General features: G+C 44.0%; 1 protein-coding gene across 1 annotated transcript; it reads left to right on the top strand.

The window, feature by feature from the left end:
* Nucleotides 1–5,978: 5,978 nt before the first annotated feature.
* gpr186 (G protein-coupled receptor 186) lies at nucleotides 5,979–8,588 on the top strand. The gene is made up of 2 exons (XM_024443421.2): nucleotides 5,979–6,307; nucleotides 7,095–8,588. The coding sequence occupies exon 2, from the start codon at nucleotides 7,113–7,115 to the stop codon at nucleotides 8,112–8,114; it is 1,002 nt and encodes a 333-aa protein (XP_024299189.1). The 5' UTR covers nucleotides 5,979–6,307; nucleotides 7,095–7,112; the 3' UTR covers nucleotides 8,115–8,588.
* Nucleotides 8,589–18,609: the final 10,021 nt, after the last annotated feature.

Below are 18,609 nucleotides of genomic sequence, written 5' to 3'. Positions count from 1 at the left end.
TTGAGCTAAACTAATTGAGCTAAACCCTAGGCATTGAGCTTAACTCATTGAGCTAAACCCTAGGCAATGAGCTAAACCCAAGGCAATGAGCTAAACCCAATGCATTTAGCTCAACCCTAGGAATTGAGCTAATCCCTAGGCATTGATCTAAAACCCAGGCATTGAGCTATACCTTAGGCATTGAGCTACACCCTAGACATTGAGCTATACCCTAGGCATTCACCTAAAACCTAGGCATTGAGCTATATCTTAGGCATTGAGCTATACCCTAGGCATTAAGCTACTCTCATTTAGCTAAACCCTGGGCAATGATATAAAGGCATTTAGCTAAACCCTAGGGATTGAGACAAACCCTAGGCATTGAGCTAAACCCTAGGCATTGAGCAAAACCCTAGGCATTGACCTAAACCCTAATCATTGAGCTAAACCTATAGGATTTGAGCTAAACCCTAGGTTCTGAGCTAAACCCTAGGCTTTGCGCTAAACCCAAAGCACTGAGCTAAACTCATTGAGCTAAACCCTAGGTATTGAGCTAACCCTGGGTGTTTGGCTAAACCCTAGGTATTGAGCTAAACCCTAGGTATTGATCTAAACCCTAGGCATTGAGCAAACCCCTAGATAATGAGCTAAACCCTAGTTATTGAGCTAAACCCTAGTTATTGAGCTAAACCCTAGTTATTGAGCTAAACCCTGGGCTTTGAGCTAAACCCTGGGCATTGAGCTAAATACTGAGCGTTGAGCTAATCCCTGGGCATTGAGCTAAACCCTGGTTATTGAGCTAAACCCTGGGTGTTGAGCTAATCCCTGGGCATTGAGCTAAACCCTGGTTATTGAGCTAAACCCTAGGCATTGAGCTCAATCCTAGGCCTTGAGCTAAACCCTAGGCCTTGAGCTAAACCTTAAGGATTTAGCTCAACCCTATTCATTGAGCTAAACCGTAGGTATTGAGCTAAACCCTAGGCAGTGATCAAAACCCTCTGCATGGAGCTAAACCTTAAGCATCGAGCTAAACCCTAGGCATTGAGCTAAACTCGTTGAGCTAAGCCCTAGTTATTGAGCTAAATCCTAGTTATTGATCTAAACCCTAGGCATTGAGCTAAACCCTATGGATTGAGCTAAACCCTATGGATTGAGCTAAACCTCAGGGATTGAGCTAAACCTTAGGCATCGAGCTAAACCTTAGGCATCGAGCTAAACCCTAGGCATTGAGCTAAACTCGTTGAGCTAAACCCTAGTTATTGAGCTAAATCCTAGTTATTGATCTAATCCCTAGGCATTGATATAAATCCTAGGCATTGAGCTAAACCCTAGGCATTGAGCTAAACTCATTGAGCTAAGCCCTCGGCATTGATCTAAACACTAGACAATGAGCTGAACTCTAGTTATTGAGCTAAAACCTAGGCATTGAGTGTAACCCTAGCCATTGAGCTAACCCCTAGGCATTGAGCTAAACCCTAGGCATTGAGCTAAGTGCAATGAGATAAACTCTAGGCATTGAGCTAAACTCATTGAGCTAGACCCTAGGCATTGAGCTAAACTCATTGAGCTAGACCCTAGGCATTGAGCTAAGTGCAATGAGATAAACCCTAGGCATTGAGCTAAACTCATTTAGCTAAACCCTAGGCATTGAGCTAAACTCATTTAGCTAAACCCTAGGCATTGAGCTAAAGTCATTGAGCTAAACTCATTGATATTAGCCCTAGGCATTTAGGGGGTCCGAGCATTGTTTGCCAAACTACCAATGTTTCATTTGCTTACACATATCATGTCATTTCAAATGAGAGGTCATGAAGAATAGGAGACAAGGGAAGGAGTCAAGGGAAGGTTGGAAACAATACTATAAATGTAAGTGGGGCCAAGAGGAACAGAGGGGCCAAAGTTGAGAGTCAGGAAGTTCAAAGGGTGACAGACCACAAACACACACACAAACATGCTCACATACCTACCTGAAGAGTCCGACTGACAATGAGAGGTGATAACCACTGAAAGGACCAGCAATGCTGCACCGAGGGCCTTTAGCTCTAACCCTCGCATCCTGACCACTACAGACCAGTTCAGACTAGTACAGACCAGCAAAGACCAGTACAGACAGGTAGAGACCACAGACTAGTCAGAGAAAAACAAAAAATAGCTTCAGTTCCTCAGGTGGCTTCAAGATGTCAACAGGGATCATAAGGTTCTAAAAGGTTCCAGAAGGTTCCAGAATGTTTCAGAACATTCCAAATGTAAGATTAAGTACTTTTCAGTTGGTTGTAGATCCCTTGCAGAGGCCTCAAACTCAACAAAAAAATAAATGGGGTACTAGCTTTAGAAAAGATTAAATGAAGAGGAGAGGAGTTATCTGCATTTGGGAAAGAGAGAGACAGGAACCGGTGTAACTCGACCCTAGTATACTTGGTTACCTAGCCATCCCCCTCCCCTTCTCCACCACCCTGAAACCCACACCACTGAGACAGATTGACACCTTTTTACCTCAGAGCCCCAGGACACACACACAAAAGCACGCTCACAAGCACGCACACAGGCACACAAACACACACTCATATGCCCGCACACACACACACAGGAATGTGCACACACACACACACAGGCGTGTGTGCCCACACACGCTGATTATCATTCCGACACAGATATTACAGGTACTGTATAGACACTGTCACACAAGGACGTGTATTTTGTCAAATGCGTATTTATGTGGTGTATATATGCAATGTGTTGTTAATTCCTGTCTATACATTGCTTTCTAACTCTATAATTAACATGTTGATTGACACACACACATTGCAATGAATAATGCTTTAAGTCAATAAACACTTGTCACCTTCACCTCATACCAAACCCATGCCTTCTCCATCACATACACTCCTCCCACACACACAACCCAACCTCCTCTCCCTTCTCCTCCTGTCCATCCTCTCCCTCCTCTCACACATCGATTTGAGCTGGAGTGTCAAAGAGGTGTGTATGGGTGTGTGTGTATGAGGAGAGGCAGTATGTGTGCCTGTTAGATAACCGAGGAATTTCCGCAGTCATATGAGCACGAGCTTGAGCTTCCCGTTAACAGCTAATAAATCCCACCTGAGGGCAGTCAGACAGTAAGGAACAGATCTAACTGCCTGTCTCCTCTCTATCTATCCCATCTAGGTGTTAAAAGGTAGTGTAACAGAGGTGGTTCGGTGAACCACATATACTTGATTAGGAGGTTAATCACGCCTGAAACCTGAACACTTGTGTAAGCTCCCCTTGTTGCTGCCTAGGCTTTAGCTCATCGGGTTACTGTGGTGCAACACGCTGAAGTACACTAAACAAAAATGTAAAAGTGTTGGTCTCATGTTTCATGAGCTGAAATAAAAGAGCTGTTGCCAGATAATTTAATGTTTATTTCTCTACCATAAGACACCTCCAACGTAGAGATTTTGGCAGTAGTTCCATCCGGCCTCACAACTGCAGACCACGTGTAACCAGTCCAGCCAGGACCTCCACATCCGGCTTCTTCACCTGCGGGATCGTCTGAGACCAGCCACCCGGACAGCTGATGAAACTGTGGATTTGCATAACCAAATCATTTCTGTACAAACTGTCAGAAACCATCTCAGAGAAGCTCATCTGCGTGCTCGTCGTCCTCACCAGGGTCTTGACCTGACAGCAGTTTGGCGTCGTAACTGACTTCAGTGGGCAAATGCTCACCATCGATGGCCACTGGCACGCTGGAGAAGTGTGCTCTTCACGGATGAACCTCATTTTCAACTCTGCGAGCCATTTGCTGATGTCCCCGTTGTGAACAGAGTGCCCCGTGGTGGTGGTGTGGTTATGGTATGGGCAGGCATAACAGACAACGAACACAATTGCATTTTATCAATGGCAATTTGAATGCACAGTGATACCTTGACGAGATACTGAGGCCCATTGTCGTGCCAGTCATCTGCTGCTCTCACCTCATGTTTCAGCATGATAATGCACGGCCCCATGTTGCAAGGATGTGTACACAATTCCTGCAAGCTGAAAATGTCCCAGTTGTTCCATGGCCTGCATACTCACCAGACATGTCACCCATTGCATGTTTGGGATGCTCTGGATCGACATGTACGACAGCATGTTCAAGTTCCCGACAATATCCAGATACTTCGAGCAGCCTTTGAAGAGGAGTGGGGCAAAAATCCACAGGCCACAATCAACAGCCTGATCAACGGTATTGGAAGGAGATGTGTCGCACTGCATGGCTGGTTTTCTGATCCAAGCCTCTACATTTTTTAAAGGTATCTGTGAAAAACAGATGCATATCTATTCACAGTGATGTGAAATCCATTGATTAGGGCCTAATGAATATATTTCAATTGATTGATTTCATTATATGAACTGTAACTCAGTAAAATATTTGAAATTATTGCAAGTTGCCTTTATATTTTTGTTCAATGTCATATTCAGTGGCTGAATTATAATATCTCCCTCTCCCTCGTCTACCTCTCTCAGTTTTTCCTTCTAATGTGTAAATGACGTAATGCTATATATTTCTCCCAAAGAGAACCGGAAGTCAGTTTCCTTACATGGTTCTATGACAACGAGAAAACGAGGGTCCCCCTCTCTGCGCAGTGCCGTGGCCCGTGCGTAATCACGTAGACACATTGCAGCAACCACTGCAGCCCACGCACGCTGTTTTGTATTACCGGGGAAACCGAGAATCTCAGTTGCCAGGTAAATCATCCATGACCGGGTTTCCCAGATATATCTATCAATCATCTCTCATCAGATAGCCTACATTATTAACCAATCAACAGTAATCAGCTGTTCATGTTTCAAAATAGATAGTAAGCCTATACATGTTCAATTTCGTGCTTTTCAAAACACCCAAGGCCACGTAGGCCTAGAGAGAGAGAGATATATAGTCTACGCACTTTTTCTCAAATCGAGACCTTGGGACTATAAGGTTCTATCTGACATTTAAAAACAACAATTGTATAGTCATATTTAATTGATCTTTAGATGGTTCTTCATATATCTGTGAAGATAGATGTTTGAAAAAATACATTTTAAGTGAAAAAATGAAAAACTAGAATGTTGATGTTGTCATGTGCTTGTTCAGTGACGACAGTAATTCGTCTAACGATCATAATACATTTCTTAATAATGTGCTCTGACTCTATATTGGTAAAATAGTGTTATTCTATCATTTATGTATTCAAATAGCTACAGTTGTCTTAATATCTTAATGTCTAATTCAGAAGTGTCATATAGAACCTTATAGCTGAACCCAGACTGACATTTCGGAGCCAGGATCGATCTGCGATTGCACCCATCCTAAAAAAACGGATTACAAATGTTACAAGATTTTGATACTCTGCACTTTAGGTACCTTTAAGAAAAAACAAAACACTACAAAACAGTTTTGAATTCTGGGATGTGAAAACTTTGATGCTCAATATCTCAGAACTATGCCTTGCGCATATAGGTCAAGAAATTATCATGTATGATTCATCCGAGACAAAGGGTGCTTAGCCAGTGACTCACCTTAGGACACTGCATGTAGGCTATTCATGCACTGAGATCCTATTTTGCTCTTGCTTATTGAATGACGTACACGTTTCTGTTAACTTTTCTAATTCTGCAGAGACAACTACACTTATGAACTCAAATGTTTTCTTATAGTCGTATTCAATACTGCCAAAAAATAAATGACAACAATAGATTATGCAAGCAAATTCTAGCATACAATTACGTTTCAGAACCTTGGACAGCTCCATTAGGTGCGAGCCCCCCCTCTACGCCCTTTTCTCGCTGTCAACCATTTACACTTACAATAATATTTACTGCGGTGTGTGTGAGTGTGTGTTTGTGTGTGTGCGCGTGCGTGCATGCGAGAGTTTCGGAAGCGCCTGTCCGAAATTTTTAAGGAAAAGTTGCGCGCGAGGCAAGCCGCAGTGGGAGGGGCGGGAAGCTGCCGCATTTTTATGAATGAAATTACTCTACAGGAGCCCCCCATCCCACCCCACACTCCCGTCTCTCCGAGCGCCTCATTGGCTAAAGCCTGCCATCACTGACGTCAGTCAGACCTTCCCTAGTGAAGGAACATTCGCGCAGGAGATTCATCCAGTCATTCCGGTGTTCACCACCAGAGAAACGGAGACAACCTAATCGCAAGGAGGATATGTTATTACTCTGATGGGGACAGACAAGCCTTACTGAGATATTACCAACCATCGATATACCACGAGACAAGCTGGACACAGACAGCATCACTGCATCACAGTTTCCTGGATTCTCTGTCAACAGAGCTGATTTGAAAGAATCGTGATCAAGGTCTTGTTAGAAGGTAAGATCTTCTGTTCTGTCTGTCTGTATGTCAGTCTGTGTGTGGGGGCAGTGTATGTAAACCTCAATTTATATCAGAGATAAAGCATGAGGACATGGTTTTCCAAGCTAGTGGGCATCTGTTACACAACACACCACAAGGCACTGTAGGAGAAGAGTGGAGAAGAGACACCAGAAGGGCTGCATTCCAATTCTGTCTTCTCCACCTTCTATCTTGAGTGTGTACTCGTTCACTCCCCCTTGTATATTTAAAAGCATTGGCTAGACATACATATAGGCTAGACAGGGCTTCGTCATCATATATCTCTTACATTTCTTGAGGGGAGTGAACAAGTGCACACATTGGAGAGAGAAGAGTAGATATCAGGCAATGAAATGGAATGGTCCCATAGTAATGTGAGGAGCATGCAAAGTCTCTCCTTTGAGATGAACCAGTATCACCATCACTTGTGGTTCAAGTGCACTACCTCCTGTGCCATAAATGCCCAGACCTTTTGGCAGATGCCGAAGTGGCCTAAGACCCAAGAGAGGAAGCCACTGTAGACTATTGAGATGCAGGAGAGGAGACGAGGAGAGGAAGCTACTGTAAACTATTGAGATGCAGGAGAAGAGACGAGGAGAGGAAGCTACTGTAGAGTAGATGCAGCCCCAGTGCAGGGTGTCTGTCTGCTGCTGTTAAGTAACAATAACAAACCACATGCAGGAACAGAGGGAGAGGGAGACTTGCTGCTAGTCTGTGACATTGTTTGTTAACATCTCTGTCTTCTCTCTCTCTCGCTCTCTCTCAGGTGTCGTGTGTGTGACTCATGATGACCCAGAATGACTCGGACATCTGGTTCGAGGAGTCTTCAGGTTCAGGGATGACTTCGCCCCTTTCCCAGCTGGACCAATCAGATCCCACAACCATTCCTGAGGCCTCTCCTCTCAGCCTATGGGGAGTGGCACTGTGCGTCTCCGGAACCCTCATTGTGTCCGAGAACACCATCGTAGTGGCGGCCATCTTGGCCACGCCTTCTCTCCGTGCTCCTGTCTTCCTGCTCCTCGCCAGCCTGGCATTGGCCGACCTGCTGGCGGGCGTGGCCTTGATCCTGCAATTCCTCTTCCTGTTCTGTGTGGAGCCCACGGATTGGTCAGATCTGATGACGTCGGGGCTTCTGGCGACATCACTGACCGCCTCCCTCCTCAGCCTGATGGGCGTGGCGCTGGACCGTTACCTGTCGCTAAGCCACGCCCTCACCTATGGCTCCCGCCACTCGCGTCGATGCGCTGCTGGTCTGCTGGCACTCGTCTGGCTGGGGTCATGTCTGATCGGCTTGGGCCCAATGCTGGGGTGGCACTGCCTCAATGACATCACATCCTGTTCCGTGGCTCGACCCCTGACCCGGACGTACCTGTCGTTGCTTTGTGGCGGCTTCCTGCTGGTCATCATGGTAACGCTGCAGCTATACACCGGGATCTGCCGCGTCGCTAGGCGGCACGCCCATGCCATCGCCACGCAGAGGCACTTCCTGCCTGACGACCAATCGTACAACAGCAAGCACGGGGGCCGGGGGAAGGGCCTATCTCGGCTGTTGTTAGTCCTCGGAGTGTTTGTCAGCTGCTGGACGCCCTTCGCCCTTTACGGTTTGCTGGGCGACGCATCTAGCTCGCCCCTGTATACGTACGCTACGTTAGTGCCGGCTGCGGGGAACTCTCTGCTCAACCCTCTGCTGTATAGCCTGAGGAACAGAGACATACGCAAGGTGCTGCTGCACGCCTGCTGTCCTCACAGACACACACACAACACACACAGGCCTGTTGACGTGTAGGATGGAGACACACATAGACACACACATACTGTCCCATATAACTGTAACGCATACAAATAGCACATTCTCATCATCACTTGCACTTCAGATAAGAAGCAATCAGAATGTACTGTTCCAGAAGGCAGCCATCTTGGAGTCAGCTGGAATAAGCTCTGTCATTGGCTGTGAGACCTGATGTACTGTATCATTTCATCATGTGCCTCATCCTCAACTAACATGAAGACAATCCACTCTGATGCAATCACAGAGGTGCAACTATCGTAATTCACCTGGGTCCTTGGTGGGACTATACTATGCTGCTGTCGGTGATCCAAAGGTCAAATGCAGAGTAACTTGAAGGACTCTTAAACTCTTATAAAGGGTTTGCACTAATACTGTAAAAGGCACCTCAACTATCTCTGAAAAGGTTTGAGTTTGCCAATGTTTTTTAAAATAAAATGTATGAATGTTGCCTTTTTCTACTTCCTAAATAAAAACGACTTTATTTTGTACTAAAAGTGAAGTGGAGTCTCCTTCTTTCTATACGCACTCATGCATGCGCACACACACACACACACACAGACGTACTTGACTTAAGCCTGTTGACAATTGTCCTGCATCTCGGTTTGGAGCAAGTTTTCCCAGGTCACACCAGTTGAGGCCGCTCTCAGTCATTTCTGCCTGGACTTTCTGGGTTTCTGGGTTTCTGGGTCGCCCTCTGTTTCTTTTTCCCTGTGGGTTCCATTTCAACCACTGGGACAGATGTCAATTAAACGTCTATTCCACGTTGGTTCGATGTAATTTCATTGAAATGACGTGGACATAACGTTGGTTCAACCAGTGGGCAGGGACTGGCGAGTGATGATGGTGGTCGGTTTCTGAAGGGTGTCCAATCCAGCTCAACTCATCTTTTTATTTTTCAGGAGGATGGTGGATGAACATGGTGGATGACTGTAAAGCTGAAAAATGTGGACCTGTGGGAGAATTGACCTACACAAAAGTTTTAATTATTTTCTATGAATCCACAAATCACATTACAGTTGAGAGGGATTCAAATATTTCATAGGTAATGGATATACAACACAAGAGGTTGGTGGCACCTTAACTGGGGGAGGACGGGCTCGTGGTAACGGCTGGAGCAGAATAAGTAGAATGGTATCAAATACATTGCCATTTCCTTCGCCGTTCCAGCCATTATTATGAGCCGTCCTCCCCTCAGCAGCCTCCACTGATATACAGTATGGACACATGGATACAGAAAGATACTTCTTCTCCATTCAGAAAGGCTACCCATGACACCTGACACAGAGCAGTACCTCGCTAGCTGCTTTGCCTTTTTCCTATGCAGGCCTGCAAGCTGAAGGCCACGCACTGTCAGCCTATGTACATGGCCAAGACTCCCAAATATCAGCACTACAAGTTTGCACTGATAACCTGGTATTCCTCCCTCCAGCACCTCCCTCCAGCCTCCCTCACAACAACACTATCTGAACCCCTCCCTCTGGCCTCCTCCAGCACCTCCCTCCGGCCTCCCTCACAACAACACTATCTGAACCCCTCCCTCTGGCCTCCCTCCAGCACCTCCCTCCGGCCTCCCTCACAACAACACTATCTGAACCCCTCCCTTTGGCCTCCCTCCAGCCTCTGCCACAGCAACAACAACATCTGACATATTTGGTATACAAGAAAACATCATCAACATGCAGGAATATGCACTGATGGTGTTACTGCCTATCTCACCTCATTAGCTATCAGGTTGACAAAGCGGTCATGTCTAACGATGTATAAGTCCTTGTATGAACAGCAACCACTAACAATATGTGAAACAGACTCCATTACATTTGACTCATGTAAGATACAAAACGGATCATGGTTTGCAGGGTACCAGAGTGCTAGGTTGTATTTTGTTGGTAGAACCTGAAGCCTTAACAGTGGTGTGAGTGTCCTCGCCAATAGCAGCGTTCTTGTACATGGGATGGTAGCTGGTGGGTGGAGAGAACAAGTTGAAGAGCTTGACCATGAGTATTCAATCAGGCTTGATATGATTGACATTTCCCCTCTGCCTGTGGTCATGAAGCTAAAGGCTGTGAGAGAAGTGGCTTTAGCAAAGGTTCAACATATGTTTGCCAATGTGCATATCCCACAGAAGGTTTTAAGGGAAATAAAGTGGTGAGAAAGTGTCTATCCTTAAACACACACACCACACGTGAAGTTATTTTCCTGAGCCCAAAAAAGGGAGGGGTTTGGGTGTCTTGAATGGAGGATTTAAATATTTATAACCCAGTGTGAATATTCATGATGTTCTTTGTGAAGTGTCAGAACACACGCGCGTACACACTTAGGGCGCGTTCCTTAATTAAGGCGAGGCGATGCAACAACCAATGGGCGAACTTTACCGGTTCACGCATAGACCAAAAAGGTATCCAGAGACAGAAGAGAAAGCGAGACACCCCTCTCAAATGTTATTTTCTGGTTGAATGAAAGTTCAATGAAAGTCAATGAACTAAGTAGACCAGACCCAGCTGGGGTCATAATCTTAGAGCATGAATATAAAATGCTAATATCTTCAGCTGTGAGTGATGACGGCCTTGGTGACAATTTAAATAATTCTGGAATTTGACTTCTCTGTGGGATCGTCTCTATTGGAATTGTCTTTTTCGGCTATGATTCAGTTAAACTGCAGCACCGAAGCAATACTGTAGGTGTATTCAAAAGCGTGCTTCCAAACTGGAACCTTGGGCTCTTGGTCTCAACCGCCGAGGTCATGCAGCAACGCTGCTCAATGACCAAAATATTTTTTGGTGGAAAAACAGAGCGGAGCATCAAGAGTTATGCTAATTATCTACATTTACGTTGGAGGTGTGAATTGCATGCCATTACCACTGCTATGTGACAGGTAGCCTAGAATCCACATTAGCCTAGCCATTAGCCTAGCCATTAGCCCAAACAAAGAAAACAATGTTTGTGCATCCAGGTATACTTATATGGGTGAATCAACTTATTTTTATAGACATTATTTCATATGATTAAATACATGTTATTAACAAAGTTTGCTCCATTTGAAGTATAAATAAGTGATAATGCCGAGAAGCCGTGTTTGGAGGATATATTTTCACGGGTGTTGTCATCGAGGGCCGGCAAACCGTGCCAATATATCCTTCAAACACTGGCTTCAAGGGCATTATCACTTTTATACAGGGTTGGGTAGGTTGCTTTCTAAATGTAATTCATTACAGTTACTAGTTACCTGTTAAGTTGTAATCAGTAACATAACTTTTGGACTTCCCAAACTCAGTAAGGTAATCTGATTACATTCAGTTACTTTTAGATTACTTTCCCCTTTTAGATTACTTTCCCCTTGTACATTTGCCCACTGACAAAGAAATGATCAGTCTATAATTTTAATGGTAGGTTTATTTGAACAGTGAGAGACAGAATAACAACAACAAAATCCAGAAAAACACGTCAAAAATGTTATAAATTGATTTGAATTTTAATGAGGGAAATAAGTATTTGACCCCCTCTCAATCAGAAAGATTTCTGGCTCCCAGGTTTCTTTTATACAGGTAACGAGCTGAGATTAGGAGCACACTCTTAAAGGGAGTGCTCCTAATCTCAGTTTGTTACCTGTATAAAAGACACCTGTCCACAGAAGCAATCAATCAATCAGATTCCAAACTCTCCACCATGGCCAAGACCAAAGAGCTCTCCAAGGATGTCAGGGACAAGATTGTAGACCTACACAAGGCTGGAATGGGCTACAAGACCATCGCCAAGCAGCTTGGTGAGAAGGTGACAACAGTTGGTGTGATTATTCGCAAATGGAAGAAACACAAAAGAACTGTCCATCTCCCTCAGCCTGGGGCTCCATGCAAGATCTCACCTCGTGGAGTTGCAATGATCATGAGAACGGTGAGGAATCAGCCCAGAACTACACGGGAGGATCTTGTCAATGATCTCAAGGCAGCTGGGAACATAGTCACCAAGAAAACAATTGGTAACACACTATGCCGTGAAGGACTGAAATCCTGCAGCGCCCGCAAGGTCCCCCTGCTCAAGAAAGCACATATACATGCCCTTCTGAAGTTTGCCAATGAACATCTGAATAATTCAGAGGACAACTGGGTGAAAGTGTTGTGGTCAGATGAGACCAAAATGGAGCTCAACTCAACTTGCTGTGTTTGGAGGAGGAGGAATGCTGCCTACGACCCCAAGAACACCATCCCCACCGTCAAACATGGAGGTGGAAACATTATGATTTGGGGGTGTTTTTCTGCTAAGGGGACAGGACAACTTCACCGCATCAAAGGGGCGATGGACGGGGTCATGTACCATCAAATCTTGGGTGAGAACTTCCTTCCCTCAGCCAGGGCATTGAAAATGGGTCGTGGATCGGTATTCCAGCCTGACAATGACCCAAGGCAACAAAGGAGTGGCTCAAGAAGAAGCACATTAATGTCCTGGAGTGGCCTAGCCAGTCTCCAGACCTTATTCCCATAGAAAATCTGTGGAGGGAGCTGAAGGTTCGAGTTGCCAAACGTCAGCCTCGAAACCTTAATGACTTGGAGAACATCTGCAAAGAGGAGTGGGACAAAATCCCTCCTGAGATGTATGCAAACCTGGTGCATTTTTCTGGATGTTTTTGTTGTTATTCTGTCTCTCACTGTTCAAATAAACCTACCATTAAAATTATAGACTGATCATTTCTTTATCAGTGGGCAAACGTACAAAATCAGCAGGGGATCAAATACTTTTTTCCCTCACTGTTTATGCATAGTCCCTTTAACCATGTCTACATGTACATACTACTTCAATCAGCCTGACTAACCGGTGTCTGTATGTAGCCTCACTACTTTTATCGCCTCGCTACTGTATATAGCCTGTCTTTTTACTATTGTTCACCTAAATACCTTTTTTTCACTATTGGTTAGAGACTATAAGTAAGCATTTCACTGTAAGGTCTACACCTGTTGTATTCAGCGCACATGACAAATAAACGTTGATTTGATTTGAAGCAAATGCGACTGCTGTCATGACTGTTGTTGACTAGGCTAGCATTAGACACTGGACAACTTTGTTGCAACTCTAGGTAACTAGCTAATTGCGTCTGTAGTGTTTTGTGTAACATCTCCCAGCAAATAATGTCAGCAAGCAACTCAACTGCAACTAAAATTGCTACATAGTTTATCTGTGTACTCCTGTTATTAGGTAGTTACTGTAGTGACCTTCCACCTCAGATAGTCAAGTACTGTAATACATTTTGTTGACAGATTTGATTTTGTAATGTTTTGATAGCTCCACCTCATTTAGCTAGACTGAAGTTGACATAGCTAATGTTTGCTGAAAAGTAAGTGTGTGTGTGTGTGTGTGTGTGTGTGTGTAAACCATACAAGACAGGTAGCTTGTTAATGCCAACTGATATATTTGGGTTCAGTTGGCTTAACAAAACGTTTGTGTGTTTTCAGGATGACATCTTCATCCATGAAAAGGTTTTCATCCTAGAGGAGACTGTGCAGGAGACAGAGGAGGTACATTCAAATTCATGTTATTTCTAAGGCTATTGTTTATTTCAAGACACCGCCTTAATTATTTTCTACCAACAGGAAAGAACGGTTAGTACAGCATGCCAAACTGACCACTGGGTGGTGGCTGGTGTTCCCGAAAATGGGGAAGGACCAGGCCATTCAACAGCGAATTAAAAGATACACCCATCCATAAAGGGAATCAGAGTGGAACTGTTTTTCCACTGTTTTTCCATTTTTTTTACCTGTTTCAACAGACCTGCTACCTTGTCCCAGTCCTGCTGTTTCAACAGACCTGCTACCTTGTCCCGGTCCTGCTGTTTCAACAGACCTGCTACCTTGTCCCGGTCCTGCTGTTTCAACAGACCTGCTACCTTGTCCCGGTCCTGCTGTTTCAACAGACCTGCTACCTTGTCCCGGTCCTGCTGTTTCAACAGACCTGCTACCTTGTCCTGGTCCTGCTGTTTCAACAGACCTGCTACCTTGTCCCGGTCCTGCTGTTTCGACTCTCTCTCAACCTATGAATGCTCAGCTATGAAAAGCCATTTGCTCCTGAGGTGCTGAACTGTTGCACCCTATATAACCACTGTGGTTATTATTTTCATGTAAAAAGGGCTTTTGTAAAATACATTTGATTGATTGGTTGTTTGCTGTGCTGGATGCTGTGTATTCACTAACTGTCTGAGTGATGGGACATTTATACTATCAGTAACATATATTTGTGTGTATTTAATCTGCATTTTAATTTCTTAAAGTGGCAATCTGCAGTAGAAGCAATAACAAAGTGTCTCCCTGTTCCTCTTTCAGTAAAACGCTGAGGGATGGGGCTGGAGAAATGTAGCTCCTCTCAAACTTATAGACAGAGCTATAGATGCAAGGACTGACCATCCATGATATCAAAATTGAAATCCTGTTTCTGTGATCTATTTCCACCACCATCTACCCAGTTTGCTTTAGATAAAGGCATCTGCTAAATGGCATACATTATTAAAGTCTACTTTGACTGTGCCAACTGGCTGCCCAGTGTAGTTACCAATCCTTTCCAATAGATGGCAGCCAAAGCTAGTTGAAGTCACTATAGCCACAGGGACACGGGTTTAGTGCGAGTTGAAAGTCGTTTTATCTTCAAAGCAAGTTTATCTGGTTATGCTTGAACCAGTTGTTATAGTGGACAAGCTAACTAATACTATTTTTACATAAGGTGCCGGCATTAGGTCTTGAAAAAAAATTACAGCAGGCTAGATTTACTAAATTAACTGGTTTTATTCAAACCCTTTGTAAATGCCTTTGTTTCTACGTTGCGTGCCTTATGGAAGAAACGACACACGCAGGGATGAGATGGCGTTCACCTCGTCCAATTCTCCCCTGTGCCCATAGGGTGAACTGGTGATAAACTGCCAGCCTGTGTGCTCTGCAAACAAAATCACAATGTATTTATAATGAACACGCCCCATTATTGGTTAGAATGAGATTTCATGAATCATGACGCTGTCTGCATTCGAACTCCGGTCGTATAATCAAAACGTAAATGTGTTACCATCACGCCAAACAACGCTGGTGATAAACACCATTGTAGGATACTGATTATATATACTGAGCACCTACCCACTATTGATATTAACCTTAAACAATATATAATCAAGCAACATTTCAGCAATTATTTAACTGGTATATCTGCTGCTGACTGGTCGAGTAACCCCTTCTGCCAGGAAGTCCTTCATAAGGATTAGTGGTGCATGTATACTAGATAGCTGTAGATTTTTATTTTATTTATTTATTTATTTTACCTTTATTTAACCAGGTAGGCAAGTCGAGAACAAGTTCTCATTTACAATTGCGACCTGGCCAAGATAAAGCAAAGCAGTTCGACAGATACAACGACACAGAGTTGCACATGGAGTAAAACAAACATACAGTCAATAATACAGTGTAAACAAGTCTATATACAATGTGAGCAAATGAGGTGAGAAGGGAGGTAAAGGCAAAAAAGGCCATGGTGGCAAAGTAAATACAATATAGCAAGTAAAACACTGGAATGGTAGTTTTGCAATGGAAGAATGTGCAAAGTAGAAATAAAAATAATGGGGTGCAAAGGAGCAAAATAAATAAATAAATTAAAATTAAATACAGTTGGGAAAGAGGTAGTTTGGGCTAAATTATAGGTGGGCTATGTACAGGTGCAGTAATCTGTGAGCTGCTCTGACAGTTGGTGCTTAAAGCTAGTGAGGGAAATAAGTGTTTCCAGTTTCAGAGATTTTTGTAGTTCGTTCCAGTCATTGGCAGCAGAGAACTGGAAGGAGAGGCGGCCAAAGAAAGAATTGGTTTTGGGGGTGACTAGAGAGATATACCTGCTGGAGCGTGTGCTACAGGTGGGAGATACTATGGTGACCAGCGAGCTGAGATAAGGGGGGACTTTACCTAGCAGGGTCTTGTAGATGACATGGAGCCAGTGGGTTTGGCGACGAGTATGAAGCGAGGGCCAGCCAACGAGAGCGTACAGGTCGCAATGTTGGGTAGTATATGGGGCTTTGGTGACAAAACGGATTGCACTGTGATAGACTGCATCCAATTTGTTGAGTAGGGTATTGGAGGCTATTTTGTAAATGACATCGCCAAAGTCGAGGATTGGTAGGATGGTCAGTTTTACAAGGGTATGTTTGGCAGCATGAGTGAAGGATGCTTTGTTGCGAAATAGGAAGCCAATTCTAGATTTAACTTTGGATTGGAGATGTTTGATATGGGTCTGGAAGGAGAGTTTACAGTCTAACCAGACACCTAAGTATTTGTAGTTTTGTAGTTTTGTTATTTGTAGTTAAATTGCTGCGTGTCGCTCCAGCACGCCCACCATTGTGACTCGCTGGTGGGCGTGCTGTCAGCATATAGCAGCATGTTGGATCGTGTGTCAAAAATGCATCATAGCACGTTTGTATGGTCTGGTTATTAAATGGGTACATAGTTCAATAGTAATATCATCTAAAACTCAAATGAGACAGATAGTTGGCTAGCTAGCTATCTAGCAAACTTCGCATACTGTATAGATAGATAGCTAGCTAAGTTAATTAAATATCACCAGCTACCTAACTTCATATTAGCTAGCTATCTTGATGTATTTGCCACTGTAAAAAACAAACTCAAAATGCATTTATAGGTAGCGAGCTAACAGCCATGGAGGAGGGTGAAAGGATAGCAGCCCCAACTGTCAAAGTGAGAGAGTAGGCTATTCTGGACAGGGCAGGTACTTTTGTGAAGTTCCTGTCCCTATAAGTGAGGACGGAGATAATAGTAACATAATATTCAGTTCGGTGTAATTTGACTATAATGAAGTCTGTTTCTTGTGAGGTTTTCCGTCCTCAGATAATGAAAGCTATGAAATCGTGTCTACATATGAAGAGCAGTGATTCTCAGTTCTGGTCCTAGGGACTCAAATGGGTGCCAATTCTTTGTTTTTGTCTTAGCACTGCACAGCTGACTCAAATGATCAACTCATCATCAAGCTTCAAGTGGTATTTATGTATTAATTTGTGATGCTATCCTTAATATGATCATGTTATTGTCACATGCTACACATGCACATACAGTTGAAGTCAGAAGTTTACATACACTTAGGTTGGAGTCATTAAAACTAGTTTTTGAACCACTCCACACATTTCTTGTTAACAAACTATAGTTTTGGCAAGTCGGTTAGGACATACAGTGGGGCAAAAAAGTATTTAGTCAGCCACCAATTGTGCAAGTTCTCCCACTTAAAAAGATGAGAGGCCTGTAATTTTCATCATAGGTACACTTCAACTATGACAAACAAAATGAGGGGAAAAAATCCAGAAAATCACATTGTAGGATTTTTTATTTATTTATTTGCAAATTATGGTGGAAAATAAGTATTTGGTCACCTACAAACAAGCAAGATTTCTGGCTCTCACAGACCTGTAACTTCTTCTTTAAGAGGCTCCTCTGTCCTCCACTCGTTACCTGTATTAATGGCACCTGTTTGAACTTGTTATCAGTATAAAATACACCTGTCCACAACCTCAAACAGTCACACTTCAAACTCCACTATGGCCAAGACCAAAGAGCTGTCAAAGGACACCAGAAACAAAATTGTAGACCTGCACCAGGCTGGGAAGACTACATCTGCAATAGGTAAGCAGCTTTGTTTGAAGAAATCAGCTGTGGGAGCAATTATTAGGAAATGGAAGACATACCAGACCACTGATAATCTCCCTCGATCTGGGGCTCCACGCAAGATCTCACCCCATGGGGTCAAAATGATCACAAGAATGGTGAGCAAAAATCCCAGAACCACACGGGGGGACCTAGTGAATGACCTGCAGAGAGCTGGGACCAAAGTAACAAAGCCTACCATCAGTAACACACTACGCCGCCAGGGACTCAAATCCTGCAGTGCCAGACGTGTCCCCCTGCTTAAGCCAGTACATGTCCAGGCCCGTCTGAAGTTTGCTAGAGAGCATTTGGATGATCCAGAAGAAGATTGGGAGAATGTCATATGGTCAGATGAAACCAAAATATAACTTTTTGGTAAAAACTCAACTCGTCGTGTTTGGAGGACAAAGAATGCTGAGTTGCATCCAAAGAACACTGTACCTACTGTGAAGCATGGGGGTGGAAACATCATGCTTTGGGGCTGTTTTTCTGCAAAGGGACCAGGACGACTGATCCGTGTAAAGGAAAGAATGAATGGGGCCATGTATCGTGAGATTTTGAGTGAAAACCTCCTTCCATCAGCAAGGGCATTGAAGATGAAACGTGGCTGGGTCTTTCAGCATGACAATGAACCCAAACCCACCGCCCGGGCAATGAAGAAGTGGCTTTGTAAGAAGCATTTCAAGGTCCTGGAGTGGCCTAGCCAGTCTCCAGATCTCAACCCCATAGAAGATTTTGGAGGGATTTGAAAGTCTGTGTTGCCCAGCAACAGCCCCAAAACATCCCTGCTCTAGAGGAGATCTGCATGGAGGAATGGGCCAAAATACCAGCAA

This window comes from Oncorhynchus tshawytscha, linkage group LG13, assembly GCF_018296145.1.
Source record: "Oncorhynchus tshawytscha isolate Ot180627B linkage group LG13, Otsh_v2.0, whole genome shotgun sequence".
NCBI classification, from domain to species: Eukaryota; Metazoa; Chordata; class Actinopteri; order Salmoniformes; family Salmonidae; genus Oncorhynchus; species Oncorhynchus tshawytscha.
Note: the sequence above shows the minus strand (reverse complement) of the source record. Positions and strands in the feature narration are given on the sequence as shown.